Here is an 11,813-nt window from a genome sequence, read left to right as displayed (position 1 = left end):
TTTTTTTCAAATCTTTATTTATTGGTGCCACCAATAAATAAAGCAGATAAAGCAGGATTCCAGTCAATGGAAAAATGGCCTCTCCACACCGGCGATTGTTGTTGTTTATGATTTTCTATCAGTTCTCACCACACAACGACGTCTCATCTTTGCTCCTTGAATGTCGATATGTAATGGTATGGAGTTATTGAAACTAACTACGTGTAAAAAGACTAGAAATTGAATGTTTGTTTTTCGAGTCTCAAGCCTATAAAGTTGCACTGGGTGCCTTTAAGGTATCTTTGTAACTATGACCTTCTATGTCAGTATTGTTTTTAACAACTTCAGGAAAAAAATAAACAATGGAAAATATCCATGGTATTTTCAAGGACAATGTTCACATTGTTTGTCATTAAGACACTGCCATTCCGCAAATATTTTTAGGAGAACTCAGATGAACCTCTAAACTCATACCCTGATGCATACTAATAGGATTTGCATATTTTTACCTACTGGTACAACAGGGAAAGCAACAGGTACTATGAATCTGGATCTTTCATTACACACACAGTTTACAAATGCAAGCACTTGTCGTTCAGGTCTTATGACTGGAAACGTATTGAGTAAAACTGTTATTATTCTCGATAGCAGTTTCGTAATATTTATGAATTACCAATATATTTTTGCTTCTAAAATGTTTGGAGCCTCGTTATCACATTCCAATGTGTAAGGACTCGTGTGGAAAAGCTCAAATAAGAAACACTGCATATAACATGCCATATTCACATTGTGACTGTTCACAGCACCAGAAACATAGATTCCGTGGTTACTAATTGGAAGTAATTTCAACCTCAGTGTTGCGGATGTTTAACCACATGTAACCTAGTTCTTCGAATTGGAGAACTACAGCAGCACGCGGAAGTTTCAAAACTACACTACCCACGACCTCAGCAACCATAGTCATTAGGGTGTGGTTCAACACACCGCTCAGCCCAGTAGAGTTTTATTCCACTCTGACTTTACTCACTTCTTCTCATTCCCTTCGGCGATCCTGCGTGCGTCAAGCGAACTATCCTCTCGGTAAGCTGTGTGTACAATTGACACACATCACCACTTTTAACAACAATACTTAACTATACTTTACTTTGATCACTATGCCACTAGCAACAGGTACGGAGTTACCTGTGGGACAATGGTTTGTGGCATTCGTAATCATTAAAAATGTCTAGACTTTGGTTAATGCACATTTAGGGTGCAAGCTTTGACAGATTTATTTTTCAAGCGATGCTAATTTAAATGTTTTGCTTGGTTTTGTTTCACCTTTTAGGTTAAAAGACTATTTAAAAGACAAGAACTCTTACAATGGTAAGTTGTTTTTTTATTATTTCTAAGACTTAACAGGTTCATTAACTTTACAGTGTCATCGTGAAAATAGTTTTAAAGAATAGTCAAACGTGATCATACTACTGACGGTATCAAGGCAACACCCACTGTAGGTCCTCATCAATAAATCATTGAGACTCGCACGATACATTTTGGTCGGCAACTCATAGCGGGATGGTGATTAATAATCAATGATCTTTTATGAAAGGAAGTGAAAACAATACCACCCCTTCAACATTTCAGCACTGGTATGGATGTTGCAACTTCATGACTGAATGTAATACCGAGAAGGTTTCTGAGAGCAAAAGTTTTCATACAGTAAAAAACTACTTTTAATTTTACCTCATGTTTGTTTCATTCATTAGTTTTAATATAATTAGAAATTCTGGTTGTAAATACCTTAAAGTACAGGTAATTGTGCATGTTAGATGAGGAACGGATTGAAAGTAACTGTTCTGAATGCAGAGCTGTTTTCCCCTTAATTTCTACCCAGGCCTCAGACTTGTGAGTGGATGACTCATATGTGTGGGCAGAGAGCCCAGTAGGGCGGGTCCCCCGTTGTCCTCGTTTTCTTCTCTCTCCCTGTCTGTGCTCCTCTACTCCCACCCTAACTATGGCACCATCTTTCACGACCATGCCCACCTTGTCTTCTATTCTTCACCCCTCTCTAACCTCACTCTTTTTCTACTCGTCTTCTGTCTACCCTTTCGCTGGGTTCCCAGATGTTGCCGTTGGTTAGGGGAATATCCTATCCCTGTAGATCGGCCTGGTCGCTCCAGTTACGTGGGTGGGGCTCAGCCATGTTATGAGCCTAGTGTGTAAACAGAAATCTTCACTGATAAGACAGTCCTCAGCTGTCCTCCTGCACGAACACAGCTAATTTAGGGTCTATGTTTAGATGTAGGTTCTGGTGCAGGGCTGTGACACAAATGCATTCTTTGCACTGGTCTTCTTTCGTACAATTCAGATTAAAAGAAACAGGAACACAGGGTCCAGGGAATGAGAGTGATCTAATATGCTGCCAAAGCAACATAGCGTGCCATAAAATGAAGATTGTGTTGATATAGCCAAGTAGTCAGATGTAGGATGGGTGTACGCTTCTGTTTGATTTGTGTGTGTACACAGAAGTCCAAACAAGCACTTCCCCATCTGAAAAGTGCAGTTGTGCAAACACTGAAACGACAGTTGGTTCTATATGATAACTGGAATCATGTATCTATTTTTGTGAGTTAATTTTGATAGTAAAGGTGCTTTTGAATGCAGTTCTATTATCATGAATCTCCAAAATCACTAAAGTTAATCCTATCACTCAAGTATGCCATTGTCAGTAGCAATTTTCACTCTGGTGATATATGTCTTATGTTACAGTTGGTGGTGCAAATGCAATGTTTACAAACTAACTGGAATTACGTATCTATTTTTGTGTGAGTTTATTTTAACAGTAAAAGTGCTTTTAAATGCAGCTCAGTGACTCATTGTTCTCATTTAGTGGTCTCCTTATGGAGCAAGTGCATGTGTGGGAGTGGACCCATGGAGGAGACTGGGTCTGAGTCACATTGTTACCACCGCTGCACACACATGAAACTCCCTGAATTCCTCATGTCCTCCAGGTCTCCATTTACACTCATTTTTATATATTGGGTTTGGTTTCAACATGGAAGAGCTGATTGAGCTTGTGAGTCTCCTTTCTCGAGCCTCCAACCACACCTCCTCTGGGCAGCACTTTGTAATTTAGAGCAGGGCAACAACCTTGTCTGAGGGCAGGTTTGGGAGCACATGATGAGGTGTCAGAGAGGGAGAAGTGTTTTTCAGGCAACACTCACGAGCATAGGATCTCCGTTGTTTGGGAGATGTTTTGGACTGTTTTCCATAGCTGGTTCACCCTGATTACCCAACATTCTTAGCTTCTTGTTCAGCTCAAGACCATTCCAGTGGTTGGGGTCATTAAGAATTGTATGCACAATAGCATGTTATTGATAAGTTTAATTCACGTGGTGTGACTATAATCTAAGGTTCATTACCTCAGACACACCTCTGGCAGTTTCAGACATTTACTGCTCTATGAGCTTTTTCAAGACTCAGCACTCCTATGAAATATCATTGATTTAGATGCCTCCCTGGATTCCTCCAAGTAAATGTACAATCCTCAGAGATATTTTGACGTATCCTGTTATTTTAGATGGCTGTGTGTGTGTGTGTGTGTGTGTGTGTGTGTGTGTGTGTGTGTGTGTGTGTGTGTGTAAATAACTGTGAGATTACTGGGTGGCTACTGGAGGTGTGTGTGTGTCCCTGACAGAGCTGGTATTGAGTTAATGAGTTACTGCTGAAACGATGATTAAGTTTGTTTCTCTGTACGTAGATCTTTTGTGTCTTTCACCATACTCAGGGGTCCAACTATGAGCTAATGAGGAACTAGAGTGTGTGTACGTGTGCGTCAATACTATTGATTGTGCATTACACATACACACACACACTCTCACACATAAATGTGCACACACCCACCCACATCAACCCGTAACCACAGTTCATTTGATAAACAAAGTTATCAAGGACAGGGATATAAAAGTAATGTATCTTCTTAGCAACTGATTACATTGTGTGATAGGAGTGTACATAGTTATCCCTATATGTCATCATACATCACGATTTGGGGAACGCATTGAAAGCTGAAGGACAGATTTTGAGGAAACTGCCACCAGCCGGCTTTGGCCAACTAATCCCAGAGATTCAAAAAGCTGACAGTGCAGACTTATTCAGAGATAGGCTTTCCTGTTTTTTTTTCTGCCTGCCCCTTTAAATGCAGGCCTTCCCAGTTATTCAGACTTTCCAAGTGGAAAATCAGCAGTAAAGAATGTAGCTTCCCTGACCACTCCAAAGTCAAACACTGTATATATGAGACACTCTGCCACAGCAGTTTCGCAGTGCTGTCCTTCTCTTGAACGTGTAGAAACATGTTAGTGTGTTTGTCAGTGCAAAACTCCAACACTTGGGCTACAGTACTTTTCAGCAAACATGGAGAAACGAAAACATGTAAGTGTGTTTGTCAATGCAAAACTATAACACTGGGCTCTAGTGCTTTTCAGCTGTGCACCGGCCATCTCATCTTATTAGCGCACTGTAAACAGCAGGGTGGCCAACCATAAACAAACGTAGTGTATAACAGTCCAAGTCCACAAATACAGTGCAGTCGGCAACATCTCAGTGAAAAAGTCCCCTCATTATGCAGTTGTCTGTCACATAGCAACACTGAGCTTGATTGAATGTGCTCATCTGTGTTCCCCAGGCCGGCAGAGGTTCAGTGAGACCCTATGGTGGCTTCAACGCCAGCGACGACGCCACAGCCCTCAGCAAGGCCATGAAGGGCTTCGGTGAGTCTGCATTCACCACGAGAGCTGAACCTTAGCATTAAAACAGTGGAACTTCCCAGAATTTGTTTTGAAGCGCTTTTGAGTTATGTAGCTAAGGAAGTTTCAGCATTTGTGTCTGAATAAAAAGTCAGAGAATTAGAAACAAAATGAGAATAGTTCTTTTTGTTTAGTGTTCCATTATTAAGTTTGGCTGACGGTAGCATGTGATATTGGAATTGGTGGCATGAATCATCATCCACTGCAATTGATTACCTGATGAGGCAGTAACACTGCAGCCACTGAGTTGGGATTGTTCAGTTTAATGAGTAGGTGACTAAGCCTCTCCAATATCGATCACAAGGTTAACCTGGTTATACAAATGTGGAGATGGAGTGTGGGGGAAAACTGCTGGCATGTTGACCTGAAGTAGAGGCAAGGACGTACTGCTTTTGTCCTTCTGTGTAAATGAGGAAGTGGCTAGGCCCCTATTGAAAGTAGTAATGGTGAAAGAGTGGACTTAAGATAAGGGGAGGGGACACAGCTTATAGCACAATCATTTATATTCAATTTTATCCTCAGTGTTTGATGTAGACATGGAAACCTAGAGTTTCTATTAGTCTGCTTTTAAGGATTCATATCATCCCCTGAACCAGCTCAGGGATATATGAAATGTTTCAAAAAACAACTGGAGTAGCAGATATTTGAGAGGTCTAGATATCACATGCTTTTCAGTTGCCCAAACTGTAAACAAAACAGATGAGTTTCATAAACTCTCAAAAATGATCCCATCATCTGGCGCCCAAGTGTGGATGTTTGTACCATACTGCTACACAATGGTCAGACACTATGTTATTACATTTTGTCTTGACGAACACATCTGTCAAACGATTGTATGTAAATTAAAATGTAAATGTAAATGTGTGGGCTAGATGGGATAGTCTCAGCTGTAAGCCCTCATGAACGGACTTTCACAATGGTGTGGGATAAGTGTTCACCGTTTGGCCGTATGAAGCAATAATCAAACACTTCTTAGCCAATCCGCTTGGAGAGGATCGATTCCCATTGATGGTAGATCATTTCCTCCTTCAGAGAACCGGGGTTACGAGAGTCACCTTTTGTTTTGTTTTTCGTCTACCACAACAACCCCTGGCACTTTAATTTGAGTAGTATGACATGTAGTTGCGTTCTAGCTGTTGCCGCACTGTAGGCTGCCTATTGGGTTTATTGGCACGGGCATGTTGTCGTACATCCTGTTGAAATGATAGATTTCAAGGGGTTCTACCAGAGATGTCAACGCTGTGTGAACTAATGTCATCAGCCCGCCTCTGGGGCCCCCTTCCACCTTGGGGCAATTCCCTCCTTTGCCTTCCCGGTTGAGACACATTTTTTATAAAAATGGCACAGATTAACTCGGGAAATAACATTTTCAGCCAGCGACACCAGCAGCTTTTGGAGTAATATTTAAAGTAATTTGTTTTTCCTTCTTATCACATTTCTTTCAGGCACTGATGAGGACACCATTCTTCAGCTTCTGACTGCACGCAGTAACAACCAACGGCAGGAAATTAAAGCCACCTATAAGACCTTATTTGGCAAGGTGACCCAACACTAAATCCACTAAGTGTTTTAAACATGCCAGCACACTACACATACCAAAATATCAGTTCTTCAGCTAGTCGTCATCAGTATAGCAGAAATGCTCTTCCTAGAACTGTTTCCCTAATGTGTTCTAGCTAGTTTATTAAAATAAGGGGACTATGCTAAAATATAAAGAAACACTATACTACAAATACACCCTGTTTTACAATAAGAATATGTAAATGTGGGGACACATTTTGTGTGAGTGCATTGAATTTGAATGTGTAAACAGTATGTAGACAGTTTGAATCTCTACAAACAGACAGAAAGTGAGAAATAGATATGTACTAAGTTCAACCTGATTTCTTTTCTTCCCCTTTTCTCACGGGTAGCATGAGATATGACTCTATTTCCTTGTGCTATCCTCTCATTCTTAGAACATCTCTGTGCCATCATGTATACTCACCACAGTCCTATTCTCCTTTTTCTCTTTCCCATTTCCCCTTTTTCACTCCTTTGTTCTCTTTTTTTCTGTCCTTGGGTTGTAACTACTGATATAGACCCCATAACATGAGAGTGAAGTGTTCACACATGGGATGGGATAACCACTGATGTCAAATTTTAGACAGGGGTTCACAAGGTCACACATCTTGATGACTAGATTTTTGTAAGCACAGATTTCACGTGTGGCAGAGTTTTCAAATGCCTCAGAGGGATTGAGCAACAGCAATCTTGTAGCCCCCCCCCCCCTTTAGGTATAGTTGCTGAATAAAGAGGTGTTAGCACATCAGTGTGGGGGTATTGAGTAAATGAGATTGTAGAAGCTCTGGGAGAGACTCTCATTCCCCACAGGAACAGAGAGCGGGAATCACAGAGCCCATAAATCATGCTGAAGTCCCTTACCCTGAACTTTCATTAAGAACAAAGTAAATCCGAACTCAACATACACTCAGTCTCCTGACGACCCATCCCTTCCGCTGTGCTACATCCACTGATTGTTCATTCCTGCGGTCTCAAGATTCCCCATGTTACGAGCTTGAAAATGAACTTGTCCCTGAGTTGCTGAGCTTCTGAGTTGAATCTTGTGTCTCACAGGATTTGGTGGATGATCTGAAGTCGGAGCTGGGTGGAAAGTTTGAGACTCTGGTTGTGGGTCTGATGACTTCTCCCAATGCCTATGATGTGGAGCTGCTCAGGAATGCCATTAAGGTAGACACACACACGCTTTCTTTCTTGGATACACTTACGCATATATTGTAAAAACCCACCCCCATACATACTAACAAGTGTGGGCACACATGCAAAGGCAGACTATAACAGTGAGAATGAGAAAGTGATAAAGGATGTGGCTCATGTCTTTCATTTCTGGTCCTCAGGGAGCAGGGACTGATGAGAAGGTACTGATCGAGATCCTGGCCTCCAGAACAGCCGATCAGGTCCGAACCATCATTGCTGCTTACAAGCAAGGTAAGGTCATAAGTCGCCCTGTTTAAATGGAGTCACTGGCATCACAAGCATAGGGCAAAGTATAGAGCTGCAGAGAAAATGCTTTGGATGGAATGGGGCGAAATTAAAGCTTTATCTTTGCATTGTATAAGATTATGAAATCCACCAGTAGCAGCCACCCTGGTAATCAGAGGATGTACTGGTTGAATGGGCAATTTAACTGAACTGCTGAATTGTATGTCTGTGAATTGTGGAAATGCCCAAAGAGTAGGTATGTTGTACAGTGTGAGATTAAATGTACCACAGCTTTATAAGATATCGTCATTTATTGTTGCCAATTAGTCTTTAATCCTTAACGGTCACTATTTTGCATTTCCCCCTCTAGAATATGACGATGACCTGGAGGAAGATGTCACAGGAGACACGGATGGCCATTTCAAGAGGATGCTGGTGATTCTGTTACAGGTAAGAGCGCACTCCAAACACAGCCATGTTCTCTCTGCCACTCTTTTGTCTGGGTGATGCTGAATTGCTCTTCTGTTCACAGGCAAGCAGACAGCAAGGAATCCAGGAGGGCAAAATAGACAGTGATGCTCAGGTCAGTTTCTTTTTTAATACATTTGTGATTGTGTGTGTGTGGAGGGTGTGTGTGTGTGTGTGTGTAATTACTGTTATTATGTTTCAATGTTCTGTAGATGCTCAAGGTTGCTTTTCTAGCCCTGTGTGATTTGTTTGGTCTGTGTGATGGGAAAATATCTTTGAACGTGCATGTTCTTGTTTTTGCATGTAAATTTGAATATGCAGATCTGTGTGTGTGTGTGTGTGTGTGTGTGTGTGTGTGTGTGTGTGTGTGTGCGTGTGCGTGTGCGTGTGTGTTTGTAAATGTACCATGTTGCAGGCCCTGTTTGCTGCTGGAGAGCAGAAGTATGGCACTGATGAGGAGCAGTTCATCTCCATCCTGGGCAACCGCAGCGCTGCTCACCTGCGCAGGGGTCAGTCCACACACTATAGTATCCACAACAACATCAATCCATCCATCACTCGGCAATATCAATACAAGCATCAATCTATCACTCGCCAATAATAATGTCAACATCAATCTATCAATATTAATACCAACATCAATGCATAGCTCATTAACATCACCATTTCTCTCAATCCCTTCATAAATGCTCTTACCTAAAATTACACATATTATCAGCACATAAGCATTTGCCAGTGAAGCTCCCAATACATGTTTTGATGGTGATGGTGGAATTGAACATTGATGGTTGTTATGTGAAGAGTGCTGTGCAGTATGTGGCAATATGGCAGTCCTTCTGATGGTTCTCTCCTCCTCTGTTCTGTAGTGTTTGAGGCATACATGAAGCTCTCTGGCTATGAGATCGAGGAGAGCATCAAGAGAGAAACCTCTGGCCATCTGGAAACTGTTCTGCTGGCTGTGGGTGAGTCCGCCCCCCCCCCCCCCCCCCCCCCCTGCATCTTTCTCTTTTCTCCTACTTTCTGGTCTTTCCTGAAACTTAATATTCACTCCCTTCTTTTTCATGTATTCTTTCCTTAGTTCTTTCTCTCACACTGCATCACACACAACTGAATGAAAGCTGATTTTCACATGACACCCACATGGCTTCTCTTTATGCTTGTTTACACCCCAGGGTAAGATGTGAGTCTCCAGACACCGTCTAAAGCCTTTAACTGAATTACGGCCTACTTTACTCCTGCTGAACAGGCTGCACTTTCACTAGGTGCAGGCACACCAAATTGTCCAAAATAAAATTTGGCAAGGTCATATGATTACCAGTTCATTCATCCCTGGCAGTGAAAACGTAATGATGTGAAGTGAATGATGTCAAGTGAATAAGCAGTGTGACATGTCAAATGTAATAACACAACAGACAGTTATTAAGCAATACCCTAACCCTAAACTTCCCAATCCGTCTAATCACTCCAGTAAAGAAACAAGATGTAAAATCTGACATGACTTTCTGATGTTCTCACCCAGTCAAGTGTGCCCGGAGCGTTCCAGCCTACTTTGCTGAGATGCTCTACTATGCCATGAAGGTAAGATTACTGATGTGATGTAATGAAAAAGAAATTGTATGTATTTATTTTCCCCCAACATGTGTGTACATTTCGGATCATCTCCTCTAGGGGGCAGGCACGGACGACCAAACTCTCATCCGAATCATGGTGTCTCGCAGTGAGATAGACATGCTGGATATCCGTGCAGAGTTTAGAAGAATGTTTGCCTGTTCTTTACATGCCATGATCAAGGTAAACACACATACACAATCTGAGCACTATCGCTGAATATTGTGCTACCGAATGTCAATGTTATTTTCTACTCCAGTGTTGAACATTAGTATTGTATCACTAACAGAGCACTGTGTGTGTGTGTGTGTGTGTGTGTGTGTGTGTGTGTGTGTGTGTGTATCTGTGTCTGTCTGTCTGTCTGTCTGTCTGTGTGTGTGTGTGTGTGTGTGTGTGTGTGTGTGTCTGTGTGTGCATACATGTCTTTTGGTATAGGGTGACACTTCTGGGGATTACCGTAAAGCCATGCTCTTCCTCTGTGGAGGGGATGACGCATAACCTTCACCCCAACCCCCCCCCCCCCCCAACTCACAGGAACATGAAGGGGCCACCATGCCCTCAACACTCACAGGACAAAGATCCATGCAATAATTACTCTTAATAACTTGTTTTTTAACAACTGTCTGCTCAGACATTGAAGGTTTCATTACGGTCTACTAAATTTAATTTAGTATTCTAAAGATATACAATACAATCAATGTATTTATTAGGTATATGCTCACTAATAGCATAACTACATGTTCATATTCATTTTTATGTTGCTAATCATGATTTTATACTATTCTCTTAACTCATTTTTGCACGCAAGTTATAATTATTGATATGCATTTCGAAAAAAAAAAATGGTTTGTTAAGTGAACATTTCATCTGAAGGTCATTAACGGAAATTGACTGAACCCTTTGGTGCTGTGAAGAGCAGACTGCACAGCGCTCTAGATGACAATGCCTAAACCATGCCTCTGTCAATGACGTGTGTACTCAGTCCGCTGAGCTGCTGGAAGTCATTCCTGAATAAAGCAGTTCTCATTATGCTACTTTCGTTTCAGATGAAGCAAGTTACTTATGTCACTGCAAATCTGCACTCATCCCGCTGGTGTCTTTTTTTGTGCATGGTAATACTGCTCGTTTTTAAGTGCATCAGTTCGGTCTGCTGCTCATAAGTTTAATAACCTCTACACATTTTGGCATCATGTTTGTGGGAAATGGATAGTGAAAATGTTTTAGTCTAAATTACATGCTGAAATCATGGCATCCTTTTTAAAAATAGGATGCTACAAATAGGATTGTATTGTATATTTGATATACATATATTTATATCATTCATTTTATCTTATTTATCCTATTCCATTTTAAAATCCATCCACTCACAATTTTCAATACATTTTTGACATCTACATTGAGGTTTCTTTGCAACCCATTAATTACATGCACTAGTTAACATTGCTTAATGTTTTGTTAATGATGTATTACTGTGGTACTATTCTGTTAGAGAATATTCTGCCTGTCTGCCCCAACCCTGGCAGCTCAAAAGACCTTGCAGTGTTCAATAAAAATGCAAAGGACTGTGTAAAGAAATGGGGAAAACTGTCATATAACCATCACACTTTAGAGAAACATTAAGAAAACAAGAGCAATCCGAGATTTCTGACCTCCAGCAAGGAGGTACACAAATCCGGATCCAGAATCCTGAAATTTTAATGGGGATGTCCCAGGACCAAGATCCACCTCTGGTGAAAATTTCAGACAGATCCGCCCAGTAGTTTCTGAGAAATCTTGTCCACAGACAGACAAACGGGCAAATAAATAAATAAATAAATAAATTAACGGACCCGATCGCATAACCTCCTTGCTGGAGGTAATAAACCTTAAAAAAACATCATCCAGTTCAGTATGAAGACGTATATTGCAAGACAACATTTCATTGAAGGGTGTAAAACGACCAAAGCATAGAGTAGTTCAGCAGCAAGCCTAGGAGGAAGCTAGGATAGG

The 11,813-nt window shown here is 41.2% G+C and overlaps 1 protein-coding gene across 1 annotated transcript; it reads left to right on the top strand.

Annotated features, from left to right (window-relative positions):
* The first annotated feature begins 970 nt into the window (after positions 1-970).
* Positions 971-10,858, top strand: anxa5b (annexin A5b). The gene is made up of 13 exons (XM_080836720.1): positions 971-1,059; positions 1,307-1,344; positions 4,646-4,730; positions 6,212-6,306; positions 7,383-7,496; positions 7,664-7,754; positions 8,119-8,198; positions 8,281-8,331; positions 8,632-8,725; positions 9,083-9,178; positions 9,736-9,794; positions 9,885-10,007; positions 10,260-10,858. Exons 2-13 carry the CDS (start codon positions 1,342-1,344, stop codon positions 10,320-10,322), a joined length of 954 nt encoding a protein of 317 aa, XP_080692846.1. The 5' UTR covers positions 971-1,059; positions 1,307-1,341; the 3' UTR covers positions 10,323-10,858.
* The last annotated feature ends 955 nt before the right edge of the window (positions 10,859-11,813 follow it).

Source organism: Sprattus sprattus, assembly GCF_963457725.1.
Source record: "Sprattus sprattus genome assembly, chromosome: 4".
NCBI lineage: Eukaryota > Metazoa > Chordata > Actinopteri > Clupeiformes > Clupeidae > Sprattus > Sprattus sprattus.
The sequence above is the reverse complement of the archived record's forward strand: the minus strand, read 5'-3'. Positions and strand labels throughout refer to the sequence as shown.

What these genes read in the sequence shown, in the direction of transcription:
- anxa5b (XM_080836720.1), top strand. An exon ending in ATAAGACCTTATTTGGCAAG is followed by an intron (nt 6,307 to 7,382) that starts GTGACCCAACAC and finishes TGTGTCTCACAG; the next exon opens with GATTTGGTGGATGATCTGAA. An exon ending in TGCTGGTGATTCTGTTACAG is followed by an intron (nt 8,199 to 8,280) that starts GTAAGAGCGCAC and finishes TTCTGTTCACAG; the next exon opens with GCAAGCAGACAGCAAGGAAT.